This window comes from Hyperoodon ampullatus (genome assembly GCF_949752795.1).
Source record: "Hyperoodon ampullatus genome assembly, chromosome: 9".
Lineage (NCBI taxonomy): Eukaryota > Metazoa > Chordata > Mammalia > Artiodactyla > Ziphiidae > Hyperoodon > Hyperoodon ampullatus.
The window spans coordinates 11,073,719-11,097,174 of record NC_136922.1 but is presented as its reverse complement, the minus strand read 5'-3'; the positions used below and the strand labels follow the sequence as shown (position 1 = coordinate 11,097,174).

Below are 23,456 nucleotides of genomic sequence, written 5' to 3'. Positions count from 1 at the left end.
AGGTGCATCCATGTTGTAGCATGTGACAGGATTTCCTTCCTTTTTAAGGCTGAACAGTATTCCATTGTATGTTTATATATCACATTTCATTTTTGCTTTCATCCATCAATAGACATTTGGGGTGCTTCTACCTCTTGGCTACTGTGAATAATGCTGCTATGAATATGAGTGTGCAAATATCTCTTTGATAGGGAAGTTTTTCAAATAAATTTTATCCAATGACTATTCACTATCTAGGAATAGTGAGTGCTTCAAACTAAATGTCTGCAATTGTGTTACTGATAAGTAGTTGGAAGAAAAAAGTGTCAAACACCAACATGTGCCAATAGAAAGGAATAAAGACTAAAACTTCAGTTAAATGTAGCATATTTCTACTCACAGATGGACAATGACTACTCATCTTACATAGCAAAATGCAGCCTCCTTACCAGTAATTATTATACCATCATCTTTATGAGCTTCATCCATTTCTTCAACATGGACTTCTGAGTTCACATCAATCTCTTTCCCTGATAACTGTAAATAAGCTTGAAGAGAAGATGCAACCTTGACAAGAACAGATCCTGTGATAAATTTAAAGGAGAGCTTATTAATGCAAAGAAATAAAAAGTACTAGAGCCTATTATAAAAAATGGTTGAACAGGTAGCATTGCTCCTGATATACTGTCTTTACTCATCAGCTTATTTTATTTAAATAGCTGTACCTTTTCCTTACTCCCAGGTATTCCCAAGGCATTCACAGTATCTTCTGTCAAGAATGAGTCATTAGGACATCATGAACTACTATTTCTCTTTTTGCCAACAGCCCTAGTCAGCTCATCCAATACCAGAAAAGTGAAGTTTAATACACATGCAGCTTATAGACAGAATTTACCATTAATTGAGCATTTACTAAGAGCCAAACACCTTCATTATATTATCTTTTAATTTCTCTCTCAACTTTATGAGGTATTATTATAATTCCGATTTTACAGATAAGAACTTGCTCAAGTTTCCACTACAGCTACTGCTGGAATCAAGATCCATTTCAGTGACAACAAACCTATGCTCTTAAACATTGTCGTGTTTCATACACTGCTACCTCATTGTATTACAGAACTTGTAACCTCACTGATCATTATAATACAACCAGAACCCTGAGTTCTTGTGCTTTCAGTGGTACCTTGTTTGGTTGGGGGTGTGGAGAGGGCGATAACAAAAATTTATTTAAATTTCAACTGACTAACATTTCTTTTTAATGGATTACAGACTTTTTGGGTACCTGAAGCAAGACACTCAACTTTATTTCATCTACAATCTTACAATAATTCAACTTCTAAAGGACGAAATAAGAAAAAGTAGTCTGTTAGGAAGGAATCATTTTTCAAAACAATTATGTGGTTTGCAGTGCAAAATCACCAGTACACTCCTGTTTCAAGAGTTTTTCTTTCTCTATTTCTCATGTATCAAATAAATAAGAGAGGCCTTTCCCATAAAACAGTAACCCCAACTCTGTGGACAAAGATGGTCAGGATGACATCCATTGTGAATGTTGTAAAGATTCCTTTTAGAAGGCATTTATTTATGGGTCTTTGTGTGCTTTCTAGTTTGGTTAACATAAGCTTAAGTTTCACTAAATAATTCCATATCTTCTCAGCCTTTCTAATGGGAGCTGGAAATCTGGGGTTAAGACTGATGAAGTTTCATATTTACTACTCAAAAAGGGGGGAAGAAAGCACATAACTACAATTGGTTTATCTTATTTAAAAAACAAATTGCTTTTCAGGGTTTAAATGTAAACTACTAACAGGAGTTGCCCATAAAAACAGATATGAGAGCTTTAGGAAAATACAAAACAAAAACAAACCTGGAAAATGTCAGGAAGAATAGAAGATACATGTTTTTTCTACCAAACATACTTTAAAAAGTAGAAAATAACAGATTTTAAAAACTTTTTCTAGGACATTATCTCTAAATACATCAAATATAATAATTTTATGAACATCTTTCTTTTCTGTTCTTAAATAAGGGATCTTAAATCTGTCAGAGTTTTAAAAATGTTAAGCAATGCAGATAGTTCTATCCCCATCTCTCTCCACATCCTTAAAAGCAAAAATTATCACTATTAAAACTCCACTCCTATTTGTGAATGAAGAATTCTCATGACTTGAAAGCTTTCCCAAATGTCCCATCTCTAAGACTATCTTCTTTAGAAAGGAGAGCTCCTGTATGTCTTCAACCTCTTTTCACTTCAAAAACTGCTTCACGGTTATTGACATCAATACCATTTTTTAAAAATTAGAAAGTGAACTAATACTAACAACAGCATCATTTATTGAAGGGATACTATATATTAAGATTAGTGGCTTTATCAAGGACAATTTTTAAGTGGAAAAGTCAGTACTCAGATGCAGTTCTGACTCTCAAGCCATAACACAGCCTTTCTGAATGAATGAATAAGGTCACTATGTTAAGTTTCATAGGAAGAGAGGAAACAAGCATTGTGACATTTTTTCACTTGGCAAAATGGCCATAGGAGCTGAAAGGACAGCCTAAGAGACTCAAGTAGCTGGCTCTTAAACCCTACAGCAAGACAGTGGCAGAGTTGGAAAGGATTCCAGATGTCTTTACTATTAAGCAATAGAATCCTGAATAACTTTCCATCACTCCAGAAAGTTACTGTTCCCAAGTGTAGTGAGAATTAGAGACCTGAATTAAGACAGAAATCTTTGTTTCCAGTTATCTTTAAGCTCCTGCCAGTATCATGGTCCCAAGAGGAGAAAACACAAAATTGTAATCCCAATCAAATCTTGCAACATCATATGCTATTTCAATAAGTTACTGGAACAACAATCCAAATAATAGTTAAAAATAATTCAAGTGGATGAAGATTAGCAATGCCTTTTGTTTGTTTTGTTTTACTTTTTTGCCCATCCATACAAAACAGGAAATAATTTTCATGTAAGAGCTGCTATTCAAAACTTTGCTTTTACTCTGTTACTAGTTACGTTAAATGTAGTAATGTTTATTCTCCTTGGGTCTTCATAATACAAGAATGCAATTATATGACTTTCTTTGACATTTACAAAATACCCTGAATAGTATTATTGAAGCTCTTAGAAATTTAGTGAGAACATAATATTAACCTATTTAAAAGGAAAAAAAAATATGATCTTGAGAAATCAAAAAATACCTGTGTCTCAGCAATAACTTCAGTTTCAGACGTCTGTGTTTGTAGTTTTATTTTGACATTGACAAGAGAGCCTCACTGGACAAAAAGCTATTAAAAAGTGTTAAAACTTTAAATTTTAAAGTATTTAAACTTTGCCAACATGGCAAAGAAATTACTAACAGCAGGAACAACTGGTCTCTGTAGAGGTTTTTTCCTTGTTATACACATAGCCTTGTTCTGGCCCATATGCAAGAGCTTCCAGACTTTCTCTAAAAAATTTTTTATACAGAGCTATGGTTCTTAACTTTCTGAACCCAGGTCACTTAAGCCACTATAGCCAAGCTACTCCAAGTACCCAAGTCACTTGCCAGCATGCACATGTACATCTATGTGCATGCATGCACACAAAGACTTGTATATTCAGCCTTCAGATGATTAAAAAGTGTATAATTATTAATGAAAGACTTGGACTCTTAGAATAAGCTATTTGTATTAGAAATAAGATTACAGAAAGAGACACATCATAAGCCTGATACTACAGGAGACTAAGTCAATAATCACTTTACAGGACCTTTTGGTGATACCTTTATTGCAGGATCACGCTTTTAAAAGTATTACTCTAGAGTAATGGCCTGAGAAGGTCCTCTTATAAGTTAGTAGGAAAGCTTCCAAAAGAATGTATGAGAGCACTTTCCCTCCAAAGAATATTCTATTTCCGACATAAAACTAAACTGAAAAAACCCAAACACTAACACTAAAAAATTCCACGATAAGAGTCAATAAATTACAACATTTTTGTTTGTATTACAAAAGGAAAGATAGTCTTCATGGCCATCTGTTCCAAAAGTTTCAAAGATCACTGGTCTAGAGGGCTAGTATTCCAGTCTTTAAATCAGGTTCTAACAGAGAAAAATTTTATTGAAATCTCTATGTCAGTGTAGATAAGATAATTTGACCATCTGTTTCCTGAATGTTACATAAAACCTTCCTTACACCATATGTCAAAATAAAACATTCTACTTAGCTAACCTTTATGGGATTTCAATTCCACTTTTCCCAGTTGGCTGACATAAACATCTATGGCACCCTGATAAGTCGAGGCACTTAGACATCCAGAAGACGAATCTAGGAGGAAGGAAGAACCATAAGTATAATCGTCTTATTTAAGTAACTGTAATTATAAACTTGAAATAAAAGGCTCTACTTCAGCATTAGGATAAGGAGCTAAGAGTCCTGCAAGGTTTTGTATTTTCCTTATAACTATACCATCTTTTGTTTTAAAATGAAAACAGAATCAGCAATCTAGAAATATACAGCTGGATAACTAATAAGAAAATCCCTATGCTTGTAGTAATCTCCAAAACTTAACTCTAAACATGTTTACTCTAAAACCTAATGTGTAGGAAGGACAGTACACAAGCAATGACAGCCAAGACCATTAAGCACCACTGATACATTTAGTTTATTATCAACTTTCAATATTTACTAAAGAACTCTATTTCACGTACAGTCAAGTATAAGTAGTAGCGAAGTTAACAAAAATAAAAACTCTTATATTTTCTCCTTTTAGCAAATTTGCTAGTACTAAAAAGTGCAGCTAATAGTGAAAGATTACTCTAGATAAGGTTTTGTTGCATTTCTTAGAGGGACAGAGATGGGGGGGGAGGGAAGGAATGACCTGAAAAGTGGGAGAAGCTTGTTAATATCTAAATATTTCAAGTTTCTGGAATTGAACAGATTATCTTTAAGTCAGGGGAAGAAAATTACAATTAAGGTGGTCCTGATTTGACACTCAAATTTCCCTATGTCAACACTGAACCCAGTTTTTAATCAGCCAACATTTCAAGTTCCAGGGAAAGCTGACAGTCAGATAAAGAAGAGAATTATGTTGAAGAGTCAGTGCTAGGTAGCTTCTCCTTTTTCCTCCTCTCCCACAGCAACAGAACTTTCAGCTCAATATTCTATCTGATTGCCCTGAAAAGAGCAAAGCATATTTTTTTAGAGAGATCTCTTAAAAAGCATATTTTATCAGGAGGTTTTATTACTTCAAAGTAGAAACCAAGTAGGGAGTATGGTGAAAATAATGCCAAAAATTACATTGTACTTTTTGCAAAATGTGAAGGAAAAAAACATTTGTACACTCACAAAGGAGCCAACATTCTTCTTTACAATAAATGTTAAATGACTCTAAACAAAGACAAAAACTTGGGAAGAAACTGCTTAAAATGTGACTTCAAGATAATTTATAATAATTTATCTCTAACCTATAATCAAAATGCCATTTATCGGATCCAGTGTATTTAATTTTTGAGTGTCAAAACCGAACACTGAAGCTGGGAAGTTAAGTCACTGGATATAAATGACAGAATAGCTGGACAAGGATGAATATTTCTCTTCTTAGGCACCAAGAGAAACTCCTTTAAAAATCTCTTACTACATCCTAAACAAGTCAAGTAAAAATATATTATGGTAAAAAAATGTGAACTACAAAGTGTCTATTATCCCAAATTGAACAAAGTAAAATATTTGAAACAACAGTTTAATTTCTTGCTTTCTCTAGGGGGAAAAAACCCACAAGATTTTTATATGGTTCATAAACAATACTTTTTATTTCTTTTCCTCTTCACATGGGACATAAACAACACCTAAATAATTATATCCTAAGCCACTAATTAATTACATCCTCATGTTATCGGTCTTGAGCTCTAATCATGGCCCATCCACTGGAGGCTGTCAAAAAAATTAAAACTCAAGATGTGTTTTCAAAAGAGAAAGCAAAGGTGGTATTTTAAAAGCTATATAGCAAGAAAAATACTAATTTTCTTTTGTATTCTATAATACAAATGATTGGAAAGAAAAATTAATTATCAAGAGTCAAATTAAGGCTTCATTCACAGAATTTCATTTTTTGGAGACTCACAATACAGAAAAATTCTATTATAGCTCTTGGAGGAAGTCTTAAGGGAAATATGCACTAGAGATTAAGAAGTAAACAGAAAATTATTAGTCCAGACAGTGACTGGAATAAACTCCCACGAAGAGTTTTCTATCACCACTATTTTGGACAAAGATTTTGTTCATCTGACAGAGACCACTGAGTTTTCCTGGACAATTACACAGACAAAAGAGAAAAACTGATGTCAACTACCAGCTAAAACAACATATAATCAAATAAACAGATATCTGTGATATGTACTCTGCTATTAAGCAAAGAATAACAGCTAAGCTCAAAAGGCTAAAATTCCAAACTTTTCTGTTTTCCTTTAGATAAAGGGAGAATTCTCTTGAAATTGTTCAAGCATGTTCAGAAAATTCTTCTGAATTTTTATAATTTCACCTCAAGTGTCAACACGTAGGTAACTAAAGAACAGCAACACAAAAGATATTTCTTGATTTCTGCAACTTGATTCCTACACTTCCAAAGCTACACTAATTGCAAGAGCAAGGAACGAGTTTTATATATAGGATGTAAAGGATTTGCAAAGGCAGAATTTTAAGGTCACTTCAAGGAAAGTTTTCTAAATTAATGTCCTGCCTAGGTATTCTATGTTAGGGAGATAGCATATAGGAGGCTGGGCTTATGAGAGACACACAAGGCAACCCCTACTGCTCCCACACCCCCAAAAAACCTATGAAGATATTCTTTTTTAAAAGATATAATTACCAGTATACCGCTTCTGGCAGTGCCTTCCAAAAGAGGCAACATAGGGCAGGGAAAGTAAAGCTGGGTGAGCAACTTCTATTCCACCATTATCTACTACCAAGCTCTGCTTTCTCCTGTTGACTTTTTTTTAAATGGAAGATGACCAGGTATTCCAGAAGATATTATTTTTAAAAATATGAGTCTAGGGAAAATCAGGGTTTTGATATACATAATCAAATTTTTTATAGCACTTCAGCTTCTAAGAGACTACTATATGTATTATGGAAATTAGGAAGAACAGGGTTTGGGGATGTAGGTTAGAATGTATTTACAAAATCCAAGTGACTGATGAGATTACCTAAGAAGCTAATCAATTATATTATCTAAACTAGAATTAAAGGACCATAATTACACATATTCTTCTTAAAGGAATCATGGAGATGACACAATCTATTTTCCTGAAATCAGATAGTATAATACCTAAATCACCTCTAGTCTCATAATATCCCAATTTGATACTATTAAATGGCCTTTTCTCTATATCCATTCCAATATTTTGAAGCCTCTGCTAATCTAACAAATTTCCCTCTCAGGTACCTAAATCACTTTGTGTTTCTTTGTAATTGTTTTGCTTCTACTGATCTCAATTTCTCAAAATCCAAGTTACTCAACTGACTTTGATTAGGGTGTCATGATTTGCAGAGTTGCCTTCAACTTTCTCCAGCAGATCTTTTACTCTAAGGAAAACACAAACCAATCAATCAAGAAATTTCAAATAAACATTACCCACTTGTCATCTTTGGGATTAAGGCATCAAACCCCAAATTTCTCCAGAATCATAACAATAGTGGTTTTTAGACTCTACAGCAGGGTCGCCAAATTAGAGCCCCCCTCTTGTTTTTCTTAATAAAGTATTATTGTAACACAGACACAACTATTTGTTCGTATATTGTCAATGGCTGCTTTCATGTTAAAGTGAGAGAGGTGCATAGTACAGACAGACCGTGTTGCTTACAAAGTTTAAAAATTTTACTATCTGGCCTTTTATAGATAAAATCTGCTGTTCCTAGAGCAAAACATTTTGTTTTGAGCTTTTTTTCCCCCCAAAAAAACAAAATGTAAAATTTGATTCTATTTAAGACAAAGAGATTTACGAATGAAACCAGCCCTTTTTTCTAAGGCTTCAGTAATGTACACAGATAGGTATACAATTCTTGCTTATAGAAATGAAAAAAGTTGTTGTCTTAAGGTAGTTCAAGCTTTTCATTGACCCTGACTGCTTACTATTTTCTAGGGGTAATAGAGTTGCTTCCATCCAATTTACTAAAGTGAGAAATAGCACATCACCAAGTAGATAACTAGGACTTTGCTGACTTGCTTAAAGATTATGTCAACTTTCTGTTTATTTGTTTAACCTCTTAAGCAGTATGCTATTATTAAACAAAAAATTTAGCAATGTTTTTTGACTTATGAAAGAGCTCGAGTGGGTTCTTGAAAAATTGTATGGCATATCCTGATCCAGTTGTCAGTAGAAATGGGATGTATTCCCACAAATCAGTGACTTAGGTCCAGATATATTCAAAGGAAGAAACCTATCACAGGATCTAAACAGCCTTGATTTCTATATAAATTTTGGATGATTTCTGCTGTGCTCCTCTCTCACTTCCTCTCCCATTCTCTTTCCCTCCCTTCTTTTTCTGAATTAATGCTCAATATAAAAATATACATAATACTTTGAAATGCTGGTACAATGTTTTACTCTTTTTTATTCATTTAATAAAATGTCAGGAATATCTTTCTATATTGTATACTATAGAGCTAGGTTATTGTATTGTTAAAGGCTGAGTAATATTCACTTTATGAATGTACCATACTATAATTATTCTCTTACTGGGAACAACTTAAAATGTACACTCTCTTTTGCTATCATAAACAAAGAGATAAATGCCCTCATGCATATATCTTTATATCCTTACCAGATTTTTCCTTGAGATTAAGTTCTAAAAGGGGAAGTGCTAGAGCAAAGCAAATGTAGATACTTCCAATTCTGATATACGTTTCCAAACTGACCTACAAAATGGTTGATCAATTCATACTTGAACTAACAACTGATAGGAATCTCTGTTTCACCATAACTTTCTCAACAATGAATATTATCAATGTTTTAAATCATGGCTGTTTATATTTAGATGTTTTGGATTAGCAGTAAGGTGGAACAACATTGTACATGTATATGGACTATTTCTCCTGTGAACTGCTTGTTCATGTTTACCCATGCTCCCATCCCACTGATTGTTCCTTTTCTTCTCATTTGTTGTACGTACATACGGATGGAGATTTTATATATATGTATCAGATATCTTTCTAGTTTGTTACCTGTCTTTTATTCTGGTTTATATTTTATTCATACAGAAAAGAAAATCAATCAACTCAGAATTATACACCTAATGATAATATCCTTCCAAAAAGAAGGCAAAATGAAGACATTTTTGATGAGAGAAAACTAAGAGAATTTATTGCCAGCAGACTTGGACTGACTATAAGAAATGGTAAGGAAATGATACCACTTGTAAAATCATATTTTCAGGAAGAAATAAAGAGCACTGGAAATGGTAAATATCTAGATAAATATAAAATATTACTTTCCTCTCTTTTAAGTTCTTTAAAATACATATAACAATATAAAGCAAAAGTCATATCCATGAATCAATATTAAGGGATCTATAATATATGTAGCTATGATAGCCTATACTATAAAGAACAAGAACAGGTAAATGGATCTATCTGGTTGCAAGTCTTATGCATTTTATAGGAAGTGGCATAATAATAATTCTAAATAGACTGAGAAAAGTTAAATTTCTATATTGAAATCACTGGAAACTCCAATAAAAAATGCAAAAAGGTATAGTTAAAAAGTCAAAAGGAAAATTAAAATGGAATTCTGAAAAATATCCATTTAATGCAAAAGAAGTCAAAAAAAGGGAGGAAGAAAGAAACAAAAATAGAAGGGACAAAATAAATAACAAAATGGTAGACCAATACCCAACCATATACCAATACCCAACCATAACAATAATCATATTAAATGCTAATGGACTATACACTCCAATTAAAAGACAGAGAATTCTAGGGACTTCCCTGGTGGCACAGTGGTTAAGAATTCACCTGCCAATGCAGGGGACATGACTTCGATCCCTGGTCTGGGAAGATCCCACATGCTGCGGAGCAACTAAGCCTGTGCACCGCGACTACTGAGCCTGCGCTCTAGAGCCCACGAGCCACAACTACTGAGTCCGTGAACCACAACTACTGAAGCCCGCGTGCCTAGAGCCCGTGCTCCGCAACAAGAGAAGTCACCACAATGAGAAGCCTTTACACCGCATCAAAGAGTAGCCCCGGCTCACCGCAACTGGAGAAAGCCCGCATACAGCAATGAAGACCCAATGCAGCCAAAAATTAATTAATTAAAAAAAATTTTTAAGACAGAATTCTAAAAATGAGTTTAAAAAAAGCAAGTTCCAACCATATGCTATGTATAAAAGATGCTTTTTAAGCATAAAGACCGATTGAGAGTTAATGGACAGAAAATGATACACCACGCTAACATTCAGCATAAGATGACAAGAGTGCCTTTATTATTATTAACATTAAGCATAAGAAGGAAAGAGTGCCTTTATTATGATTAGACAAAGTAGATTCAAGACAACAAATATTACCTAAGATAAAGAAAGACATTTTATAATGACAAAAGGTTTAATTCATCAGGAAGACATAACAATCAAGAATACGTATGTACCTAAATAACAGAGATTCAAAAGCCAAACGTAAAGCTGACAGAATTAGTTGAAAACTTAAACCCCTTCTCTCAGCAACTGATACAACAACTAGAACAACAACAAAAAAAATAATTGCCTTACACATCATTTTAAGGGCATGTAGCACTAGGCTAGAACCACAGGCCGGATGATAAAATAAATCATAATAAATGTAAGACAACTGAAATCACACAGAGTATGTTCTCTAACCAGAATGAAATTTAATTAGAAATCAATAAAAACAAGAGATCTAGAAAAATCTTAAATATATGAAAATTAAACAAGAGACTTGTACAGACCAAAGATGAAATCACAAGCAAAATTTAAAATCTTTTCAAATGAATAATAATGAAAAATGCAACATTTCAAAATTTGGGGGATGCACTGCTTAAAAGAACTTATCATTTAAAAACTAATATTAACAAAGTCTAAAATCAATGACCTAACATTTTACCTAAAGAAGCTAGAGAAGAGCAAAGGAAATTCAAGGTAAATAAAAGGAAGAACAAAATAAAGAGCAAAAATCAATAAATTAGAAAACAAACAACAGAGAAATTAACAAAGTGAAAAGTTGGTTCTTTGAAAAGATCAACAAAATTGATAAAGTCTAGCCTCATTAATCAGGAAAAAGAGAATATAAATATCAATATCAGGAATGAAACAGGGGGTATCAGTATAGATCCTATAAGCATAAAAATGAGTATAAGGGAATACTATGAACATTATGTGAACAAATTTGACCATTTAATGAAACAGACAAACCCCTTCAAAATATCACTTACCAAAATGTAATACCAGATAAAACAGAAATAGAATAACAGAATATCTATTAACAAAATTTAATTCATTATCAACAACATTCCTACTTGCAAGGAAGCTTTCACTGGTGAATTCTATCTAACATTTAAGGAAGAAATTATACCAATCTTACATAAATTTAGAAAAGAGAAAGGAGGGAATCTATTCAACTTCATTTTAAAAGAACAGCATAAGCCTAATAGCAAAACCTACAGAGATTTTACAAAATAAAAAATTACAGATCAACATTCATCATAAACATGAATGCAAAAATCCTTGACAAAATATTAGCAACCCAAACCCAACAATGTATAAAAAGGATAATAAATCATGATTAGGTACAGTTTATCCCAGGAACACAAGGTTGGTTAACATGCAAAAATCTATGTAGTTGATCATATTAATAGCGTAAAAAAAGAATAAAACATGCAATAATTTCAATAAATACAGAAAATGCATTTGACAAAATTCAACAACCATTCATGATCAAAGAAAAGAAAAAAACTTTCAGAAAACTAATAATAAAAAAGAATTTCCTCAGTCCGGTAAAGAACATCTAGAAAAAGCCTGTATAGCTAACATCATACCTAAAAGGTAAAACAATGAATGCATTCCCTCTAATATTGTATACTAGGATTGGGAACAAGAGTAAGGAATCCTACTTTCACCACTACTATTCAATATCGTACTGAAGAACCTAGCTAGTCTAATAAGGCAAAAGAAAAAAAAAGGAATACAGATTGGAAAGAAAGAGGTAAAACTGTATTAATTTGCAAACGGAGTGACTGCTTACATAGAAAAGAATTCTGGATTCTAAAAAGTACGCTATTAGAACAAATAAATAAATTTAGCAAGGTCACAAGATATATGGTACATGTATAAAAATCAGTTGTATTTTTTATATACCAGCAGCAGACCATTAGAAAATGAAATTTTCTAAAATTCCATTTATAATAGGATCAAAAACACAAATAAATTTAACAAAAGATGTGTCAGACCTCTACACTGGAAACTACAAAACAAGATGACAGAAATTAAAGATATATATAAATGAAGAATTACACTATGTTCATGAATTGAAAGACTCAATTTTTGTGAGTGTCTCCTCTCTTCAAACTGATTCAGTACAATTCCAAATATAATTGCAACTGGATTTTTGGCAAAAAATTGACTAGCTAATTTTAAATTTTATATAGAAAATCAAATTCAAAACACTTTTAAAGAAGAACAGGGACTTCCCTGGTGACACAGTGGTTAAGAATCTATCTGCCAATGCAGGGCACATGGGTTCGATCCCTGGTCCGGGAAGATCCCACATGCCATGGAGCAACTAAGCCCGTGCACCACAACTAATGAGCCAGTGCTCTAGAGCCCACGAGCCACAACTACTGAAGCCCGCGCACCTAGAGCCTGTGCTCCACAGCAAGAGAAGCCACGGCAATAAGAAGCCCACGCACCACAAGGAAGAGTAGCCCCCGCTCGTCACAACTAGAGAAAGCCTGTACGCAGCAACAAAGACCCAACGCAGCCAAAAGTAAATAAATAAAATAAATAAATTAAAAAAAAGAAGAAGAACAAATTTGGAAAACTACCTATTTTAGAGACTATTTTTTTTAATTTTATTGAAGTATAGTTGATTTACAATGTTGTGTTAATTTCTGCTGTAAAGTGACTCAGTTATATATATATATATATATATATATATATATATATATATATATATTCTTTTCCATTATGGCTTATCACAGGTTACTGAATATAGTTCTCTGTACTATACAGTAGGACCTTGTTGTTTATCCATCCTATATATACTAGTTTACATCTGCTAATCCCAAGGAGACTTACTGTTATAAAGCTACAATAATCAAGACAGTGTGGTACTAGCCTAAGACCTGACAAATAGATCAATGAAACAGGAGAGACAGAACAGAAATAGATCCATACTTATACAGTCATTTGATTTCAGACAAAGATGTGGAAGTAATCCATTGGAGAAAGGAAGTTTTTTCAACAAATGGTGATGTAAAACTAGGCATCTATATGGGAAAAAATGAATCTTGATTCCTAACTCACAACAAATACGAAAATTAGAGATGGATCAAAGGTAAAAGCAACAATTTTAAAGCTGTTAAAAGAAACAAAGGATAACAGTTTCATGATTGAAGGCAGACAAAGATTTCTAAGGACACAAAAAGCAATAACCATAAAAATAACTGGTAAATTAGACTTCATCAAAATGGAAATCATCTTCTCATCAAAATACACTGTTAAGAAAATAATCAGGCAAGCCACAGACTGAGAGAAAACACAGAAAAACAGTATCTGGCAACAGACTTGTTCCTAGGATATATAAAGAACTCCTACAACTCAATAATAAAAAGAAATAACCCAATGGAAAAATGGGCAAAAGATCTGAACAAAACTTCACAAAAGGTACACTAATGACCAATATGCACGTGAGAAAGTGCTGAAGGATGGACCTAGAGATTATCATACTAAGGGAAGTAAGTCAGTGTTGGGAAAACTAGTAAAATGGTCTTCTTCAGGCTTCAGAGGCAGAAGCAGGCCTCTGATGGACCTGTGACCCTGCCTGGACTGCATGCCAGCTTGCACACCTAACAACTGCTGCTAGCAAGTCAAGCAGCACTTACGATAAGAAAGGGAATGGGCCTTGGAATTTCTTGAGCCCTGGGGACCTGGCCAGTCCCCTGGGGTCTGGAAAATCTTGTGACTCACATGATGAAATTAACAGCATTGTTACAACTGAACCAGAGCTGAATTTTTGAGCAAACACTGATAATAGTTTGCTGCCTCTAATTATAAACAGAAGCCCCCAGAACTCCAATCTGAAGTCTCACCTGTGTGGTGGACGTACCACCCAGGACCCTTCCCAACTGGGGCTCCATATTGCTGTTACTTGGGACTTCCCAGCTGCTGTTTGGATCTGGAAGTAGGTGTTGGCCCAATTCGGTGATGTAAATACCCTGTAACGTTTTTCTAATATTCTTATTCTTCTCCTTCTAATGATTTTATATTAAAATTAAGTTAAATCACCTCTCATTAAAGAATTGATTAAAACTTTATTTGTGTGAGACGAGTGGTGATTTTGGCAGCGAATCCAATGAACCTCAAAACCGAAAACAGGCTTTCGGCAAAAGAGTCAGAGAAAGACAAATAACATATGATATCACTTTATGTAGAAACTAAACTATGATACAAATGAACTTATTTACAAAGCAGACTCACAGACTTAAGATTACCAAGGGGGAAACTAGGGGAGGGATAAATTAGGAGTCTGGATGAGCAGATACAAACTACTATACATAAAATAGATACATTGTATAGCACAGGGAACTATATTCGCTATCTTGTAATAACCTCTAATGAAAAAGGAATATGAAAAAATATATATGTATAATTGAATCACATTGCTGTACACCAGAAACACAACACTGTAAATCAACTATACTTCAAAAAAAAAAAGTGCTGAACACCATTAGCCATTAGGGAAATGTAAATTAATACCAGAGATATACTACTATCCACATGCCAGAATGGGTAAAAACAAAAAGACTGACAATAATATATGTTGGTAAGGATACGGAGCAACTAGAATTCTCATACACTGTAGAAGAAAATGTAAAATGGAACTTTGGGAAAAGTCTGGTAGTTCACCATAAAACTAAACATAAACATACCTACTCAAACCAGCAATTCTCTTTTTTAAAAATTACTTTACTTGGTATTTTAGAATTTAATCCATATTTTATTGTCACCCCCTCACCTGCCCTCTTCATTTATTTATTTGGCCACGCCGTGTGGCTTGCAGGACCTTAGCTCCCCGACCAGGGATTGAACCTAGGCCCTCAACAGTGAAAGCGTGGCGTCCTAACCACTGGACCACCAGGGAATTCCCTCAAACCAGCAATTCTATTCCTAGGTATTAAGAAGGAAAAAAAAAATACATATACATATATGTGTGTATGTGTGATATATACACATATATATATTCTATATACACATATAAATAAAATAAATGTATATACATACATATACGTACATATATATAATACATATGTACATAAATATAAAATAAATACATACACACAACACGGGATTGAACTGCGCAGGTCCACTTATACATGATTTCTTTCACTAAATACATACTACAGTACTAGACAATCTAAAGTGGGCTGACTCTGTAGATGGAGAATCACAGATGCGGAGGGCCAACTGCAAAGTTATATGTGGATTTCTGACTGCAGGGAGGGTTGAAACAACTCCTGCACTGTTCAAGGGTCAATTTTATATATAAAATCTCCATATCCGTAAAATAACTTGTCTAAGAATGTTCATAGCGGCTTTATTTACAATTGCCAAAAACTAGAAACAGCTCAGGTAGCCATCAACAGGAGAATGGATAAACGAACTAAGCTTTCTAGTCACCTGCTTCCACGTTGGCACCCCTCTGATACAACAACTAGGTGGTTCTCTTTAAATACAAATTGTATATCTCCCCCGCTACCACCCTGTTGTAGTTGGAATAAAGTCCCAACTCTTACCACATCTATAAGGCCCTGTGATCTAGCTCTCACTTACCTCACCTCACACCACTTTCTCCACAAGTCTCCCTTCTATATCTCAAAAATTATAAACTCATTCCATTTTAAGGGCTTGCACTGGCTGTCCTCTATCTGGGCAGCTGTGCATCCAGAATCTTACATGCCTCTTTCCCATTACTCTGGGCTTAATTCAAATATCTCTTCTCCAGACCCTCCCCAATTGCTAAACGAAGTAGCTTTCTTTCCCCCTCTCTCTATCTCATTACCCTCTCATTTATTCATTGTACTATGTGAAATTATCTTTTGTTATTTACATACCTACTGTTTTTTTTCTCAGCCCGAAGGTGAGCATAAAGACATCTTGTCGACCAACATATTCCTCAGTACCTAAACGATTTCCTATTATAAGGCAGGCACTCGGTAAATATATGTAGACTAGTTATTGCCATATGGTTGTCTTCAAATGCTAACACAATCTTAAGATCAATATAAACAGTGACATAGTTTATACTTTCTTCCAAAATCTTAACAGAGATATTCAAAGAATTAAAGGAATTTAAGAAATGAACACTTCTCTTATTATTAAGGTTAAACATTGAATGACTACCACGCATTGGGCTGTGCTTTACATTATTTAATTTCTCAAAAACCTTGGGCTATATGGGTGGTAACCATGTATAAAAATGCAAATTCAGAGAGATTTAGTAATTTTTTCAAAGCCACACAGCTAACATGTGGTAGGACCAAAATTCACAGTCTTCTCAAGTCCATGCTTTTCCACACTATCACAGATCATGATAACTTAATAAATGCATACTTTTTCTCTTATTTTGAAAGACTCTTCCAAAATAGGACTCAAAATTTATCAATGATGTTTACAAAATTAGAAATTCAACCTTTATTTACCTTCACTTATTTGGAATTTTTAAGAACAACCTAAAGCCACAGATGCCATTTATGTTTCACTGAAAAAAATTATAAAGGCTCATTAAATACTTCTATAATTGTGGTCAGTTATATTTCTTAACACTGAGCTCAGGTAATTTTCTCTGAATGAACAGAGATTTATTTAAGAAAAATAAAACACTTTGCCTTAAAATCTCTCTAATACTTAATAGTGGGAAAAGGGGAAAGTTAATAGGGGAAATTAACAAGAATTCATAATGTTAATCAATTATACAGAGTGCGAAACCATCTTCAAAGATGTAAATTACTGATCATTTCATCCTTGTTATTACTATTCTTTTTCAGTATGGATAAATAACACATTTATTTCCAGTTTTAGAGAGAATGGTTTTCCCTTTATGTTCCCACAATTCCATCCAACAATAATACTAGCATTATCGTATTATATTAGATTATAAGTATTCCTCATATTCACATCTGCCTAAAGGGCCTGCTAGTGGGTAATGAAACTTCTCATGCCTCCCAATTTGGAATATTCCCCTTCTTTTTCCTCCTTCCCTACTGCTACAAACTCCACCCATGTCTAGGACTTTCTCTCCTCAGCTAGCTCAGCTTCTCACTAGTGTACCTTTTTTTCACCCTAGAAACTTCCCTTACTATCCCCAGATGTATGTACCCTCTGATGAAATGGCCTGAAGAGTCAGCAGTGAATTTTGCTTTCTCACTGGAAAACAGGTAAATCCTGTCATGTTTTAGTTAAAATGATTTATAATCATCACTTAGGAAGCCTTTATCTTCTATTTATCCCTCACTGAACATAAAAGTTATAATGTCTAGAAAACTTAAAAAAGGATGTGCACTCTAAGCCAGAGAATCCAGAAGGAATGACAGTGAAAAGGATTGTTGGGTATATTCACTATTTCAGTCAGCACAAAGAAAAAGAAAATGTCAAATGTCAAAAAGGACAAAACAAGGAGGCCTGGGCATTCACACTGGCAATAAGCCACAGCTGCTCAATAAAGAGGGAGTTTCCCATCCCCAAATCCCCACCCTCTAAGGCCTAAAAAACAACCACCATTCTTAGAGCTCACAGTGTTCCTTCACCCAACAGGCAAGCAGGTGCTATTTGGGTTAGAGAAAAGCTCTGTCTAAACTATCTGGAAGAGACTTCCCTGGTGGCACAGTGGTTAACAATCTGCCTGCCAGTGTGGGGGACACGGGTTCGATCCCTGGCACGGGAAGATCCCACATGCCGCGGAGCAACTAAGCCCATGCACCACAACTACTGAGCCTGCGCTCTAGAGCCCGTGAACCACAACTACTGAAGCCAGCGCACCTAGAGCCCGTGCTACAGCCCGTGCTGCGCAAGAAGAGAAGCCACTGCAATGTCAGCCCGCACACCGCAACAAAGAGTAGCCCCCGCTCACCGCAGCTAGAGAAAGCCCACGCGCAGCAACGAAGAACCAACGCAGCCAAAAACAAACAAACAAACAATCTGGAAATCTGAACTTTTGCTCCCACAGGCACAGCATCACATGTGGTGATTAGGTCTAAAGTACCATTAGCCACTATTAGTTCTGGCCTAGGATTAGAACAATTACAATAATTTAAATGGCTATTATTTATTGAGTATTTAAGCACATGTCAGACACTGTGCTAAAGTACTTTATATACCTCATTTAATCCTTACAAGAACCCCATACGATAGGTACTTACTGTTTTTTTTCTATTTTTTTTTCAGATGTGTAAGCTGAGGTACAGAGAAGTTAGGTCATTTGCCCAAGTGTAGAAAGTGGTGAAATCAGAATTCTAACAGTATTCTGATTGATACCAAACCTATAATTATACAGTATTTATAGGATGATGAACCAATGAACTTCCAGAAATAATTTCACATATTCCTATACTGGGTCTGCCTATATTTGACTAGGCAGAATCCTAACAGGTATATCAAGATCCTATTAGGTTCATCAGCTAAACTGTAGACTTTATTTACTCTAATTAAATATCACAAATATAGCTATTTTAAAAAGCACACAAGGGGGCTTCCCTGGTGGCGCAGTGGTTGGGAGTCCGCCTGCCGATGCAGGGGACGCGGGTTCGTGCCCCGGTCTGGGAGGATCCCACATGCCGCGGAGCGGCTGGGCCCGTGAGCCATGGCTGCTGGGCCTGCATGTCCGGAGCCTGTGCTCCGCAACGGGGGAGGCCACAGCAGTGAGAAGCCCACGTAATGCAAAAAAAAATAAAAAAATAAAAAAAAAAAAAAATAAAAAAAAAAAATAAAAAGCACACAAGGGCTTCCCTGGTGGCGCAGTGGTTGAGAGTCCGCCTGCCGATGCAGGGGAAACGGGTTCGTGCCCCGGTCCGGGAAGATCCCACATGCCGCGGAGCGGCTGGGCCCATGAGCCATGGCCGCTGAGTCTGCGCGTCCGGAGCCTGTGCTCCGCAACGGGAGAGGCCACAACAGTGAGAGGCCCACATACCGCAAAAAAAAGAAAAAAAAAAAAAAGCACACAAAATTTACCAACCACTTAGCACATACCTACTGTGATGTTACCCATCTTGCTTTGTAATGTTATATTACCTGCAAAAGAGAAAAAGACAACTTTAGACATTAGAGATAATCTAAAAAGGAACTGTGTTAATGGTATCCTAAAACACGGTTAGATATCCACAACGTTATTTAATAACATTGTTATTGTTGTTGGCAATTTTTCTCAGATCACAAACCTAGTGAGAGATTCAGTTGCAACTCAAAAATAAACAGATTTAGGCAACTATACAAATTCTCTTCCTCCACCCCACCTTAATCTTTTATAGCATAACTAAAAAACAAACCCCCATACTTTCTGGGAAATATGGAAGAAAAATAATGATTCTTCTAAAACCCAAAAACGAAATAATTACTTAAATGTGCTCAATATTCATTTTCAATCTAAACATCACAATATTTATCAGATGACACAAAGCCAAGTTTTGAACCAAATAACACTAAAATAATCAATGGAAAAAAGTAATTACTATTATTTTTCAGGCCAGTTTGGCATGTCTGTTAGATTGAAGTGGTTTCTGTGCCAAGAGTTTAAAAGTTTGGGGGCAGGAATAATGAAAACACTGAAATACGACCAACAAAGAAAAAAAATCTTGAAATATTTCCACCTTTCAATGAAAATATATGTTCCAGGATACGTACAGGATATTACAACCATTCTTCCCAGCCCCTTCCTCCAATACCAAAACCAGTAGGATTTTTCTTCATATGTGTTTGCATGTATAATTACTTGTAGAGTCATGCTACCTATATTTACTGCACTGAAAGTGTAGGCAATATTATCTCTTCTACCATAATTCCAAAACTACAGTAAAAAGTAAAGGAATAACATCTCAGAATTAATCTAGAGTAAGTGAAATAATTTACTTCATTTCATACCTCTTGTAAATACTGACATGTATCAGTACCTGGGAAAAAGAAAAAAAAAAAAAAAGGCACTTGATTCATTTGTCCAAAGTCAAATGTGCTCTAAAAGTTTTATATTCCATCATACTTCATGTGAATATATGAATAAAATTGGGCTTGTGTGGGCTTCCCTGGTGGCGCAGTGGTTGAGAGTCCGCCTGCCGATGCAGGGGACACGGGTTCGTGCCCCGGTCCGAGAAGATCCCACATGCAGCAGAGTGGCTGGGCCCGTGAGCCATGGCCGCTGGGCCTGCGCGTCCGGAGCCTGTGCTCCGCAGCGGGAGAGGCCGCAGCAGTGAGAGGCCCGCGTACCGAAAAAAAAAAAAAAAATTGGGCTTGTGTGAAGTTAAGCTTATAAAACTATTTTCAAGTTTCAGTAAGTTACAAGGTTGTGAAGATCCTCCAGTTAAATGGTTAGGTAAATAAATATTATTTCATTAGTGTGCTCTAGATACTCTTCCAATTTTCAAACCCAGTAAATGCAGATTCACATGCAAGTAGTAGCCAAAGATCTTATAGCTTCTAAGATGGCTTCCAATGATCCCTGCCTCCCGGTATTCATGCCCTTGTATAATCTCCTCCACTCATGTGTAGGAGATTTGCTTTGCTTTTACCAAAGAGAATACTAAGGGCAAAAGTGATGGGATGTTACTTCCAAGACTAGGTAACAAAAAGATTCTGGCTTCTGTCTTGCCAGCTCTCTTTTGCTCTGATGGAAGCCAGCTTGCCATGCTGTCAACTGCCCTATGAAAAAGGCCCAAGAGCAAGGACCTGAAAGAGGCCCCAAGCCAATAGAATCTAAACTGAATCCTGCCAACAACCACGAGTGAACCAGGAAGCAGATTCTCTCTTGGCTGAACCTTCAAATAAGCCCATGGCCCCAGCTGATACCTTGATTACAACTTCGAGAGAGATCTGGAGGCAGAGGACCCAGTTAAGCGACACCCAGATTCCTGACCCATTCAAAGTGTAAGAAAATAAATGTTCATTGTTTTCAGCTGCTAAATTTGTTACACAGGAGGAGGTAACTAGAAAAGATTTTAAAAGCTGGAAGTGGGGTGATGCCACAATAACTAACTAAAAATATTGGAATAGCTTTGGAACTTGACAGTAGGCATAGGTTGGAAGGATTTTTAGGAGCATGGTAGAGAAAGCCTAAACTGCTTGAACAATGTGTTAGTAGAAAGTTGGACTTTGCGTCTAGTTCCCATGAAGGCTCAAAAGGAAGAGAAGAAAATGTTTTTGGAAACTGGAGGAAGGCCGATCCCTGTTAAGTAGTATTGGAAACTCTGCAACACTGTCACTATCAGTACCGTGGAAAGTAGGAAATGTGCCTAATGAACTGAATGATCTAGCCACGGAGACTGCCAAGCAGAGTCAAAGTGTGGTAGGTGCTGCCTATTTTTCCTTGACGCTTCAGTAAAATGCAAGAGAAGAAAGATAAGCTAAACTAAAGAAAGGACTGTTAAACAACAGAAAGACCAGGACATGAGTGATTTTAAAAAGTCTCAGCTTCTCAAGATGGCAAAAGATGCTCAAGGTAAGAATGGCTTCTATACAAAGTTTGAATCCAGGGCACGGCCAGAACACGGCCTAAAAATAAAACTGGTGGATTGACTGTAAAGTCTTTTGTTAAGAATCCAGAAAGCTCAAGGGTGATACCTCACAGTATTAATCAGTTATACAAAAAGTCCATTAAACAGATTATGCGTATCTCACAGATCCTCTCAGTCAAATGATAGGTCCTCTAGAAAGCTTGAGAGCACTGTATCTTAATATCTCTGCAGAAGTCCATATTTTGAAGAGATGCTTGGCTGTGGCTTTTATCTAATGGAATAAACCCCAATATGATTCACAGGAGGCTGACAAAATTTTTGAGAGAAGTGTATCAGCAAACACGTTGCTAACTTCGACTGAAAGGGACAGTGACAGTACAAAGTGAAATGAGACCATTCAACCCCCAAAATTCTGCTGGCAGGAAGCAAACTGAGAAAACTCCTCAGCTGCAAACACATGCTACATTTCATGAAAAAGGAAGGATGACTCAGAGGGCAAACCTGGAACCCTAAAGAATTACTGCAAGGCCTTGAGATCTAATCAAGTAACCTCCAACGTTTGCCCACCTGAATTTCAAAATCATTATGGACCAATGACTCCTTTGCGCCCCTTATTTTCTCCTCTTTGGACAGGAAAGTCTATAGAAATTATCCTATGCATATCCCATACTTGTATTCTGAGTGTGTAGGTGGTGTATGTGGGTTGAGGGGGCTAAAGAACTTGTCTCTTCAGTTCGCAGGTCTTCAGATTCAGAAGAACGATACTTGAGTTATACTTAAGCAACTATACCCAAGGAGGCTCATCTACATCTGGATCTGATTTTGATGTAGAGATCCTGGACTCTGAGGAGATATGTAATGGGATGAGACTTTGGGAAACTTGAAATGAAGGGAGTGTGTTTTGCATGTAGGAAGGACCCGAATCACTTGCAGGGGTTGCAGAGAACAGACTGGCCATCCAAAACCTTATAGGCTATCTGGGGAGATGCACATATGAGAAGTTAAAAATTAGAATTTATTAATAATTATAAGTGAACGTTGTAACTGAACAGTATGAATTAGTTGCCACAGCCATTCAGAGGAAACAGACTAAAAAGACCTGGCATGAACAGGGAGAATAGTGATATTCGAGATATCACCAGAGTGGAAGTTTGAAATGTGGGTAAAATTTGATGCTGAAGGGAAAGGATTTTGTGGAAAAAATAATGAAGTAAGCAAAAGTAAAAAGGCATAACTATACACACTATTATTTAAATCATGCTCATCAGTTAGGCTGGAGCAATTAGGCAAGTCTATGAGGACAGGAATTAAGTCTTTCTTATTTAGGGTTATATTTTGAGAGCTTAGTATATTGCCCAGTACATAGTAAATACTATTATTTTTTGAACAAATGTTCAAAATTAGTTTGGAAAAATAGGTAAAAATAAATCTGTAGAAGAACCATAGAGTGCTTAGTCTATTGACTTTATCCTATACTGAAGGAGTCAATGAAGAATTTCAAGATAGGCAACAATACAAGAAAAACATCTTGTATTCCTTCCTAATCTTTAGGAAAATTAAGCTAGGGT

General features: G+C 35.6%; 1 protein-coding gene across 3 annotated transcripts in view; it reads right to left on the bottom strand.

The window, feature by feature from the left end:
- FAM185A (family with sequence similarity 185 member A) overlaps nucleotides 1–23,456 on the bottom strand; it is a gene marked incomplete at both ends in the record, with an annotated part of 66,410 nt that overhangs the window by 20,327 nt on the left and 22,627 nt on the right. For 2 of the 3 annotated variants that reach the window (XM_079711474.1, XM_079711476.1), the window contains 3 exons: nucleotides 429–563; nucleotides 4,181–4,276; nucleotides 19,418–19,459. In XM_079711474.1, coding sequence (XP_079567600.1) covers nucleotides 429–563; nucleotides 4,181–4,276; nucleotides 19,418–19,459 — 273 coding nt within the window. The remainder of the gene's footprint in view (nucleotides 1–428; nucleotides 564–4,180; nucleotides 4,277–19,417; nucleotides 19,460–23,456) is intronic. The other variant, XM_079711475.1, reaches the window with a different exon arrangement.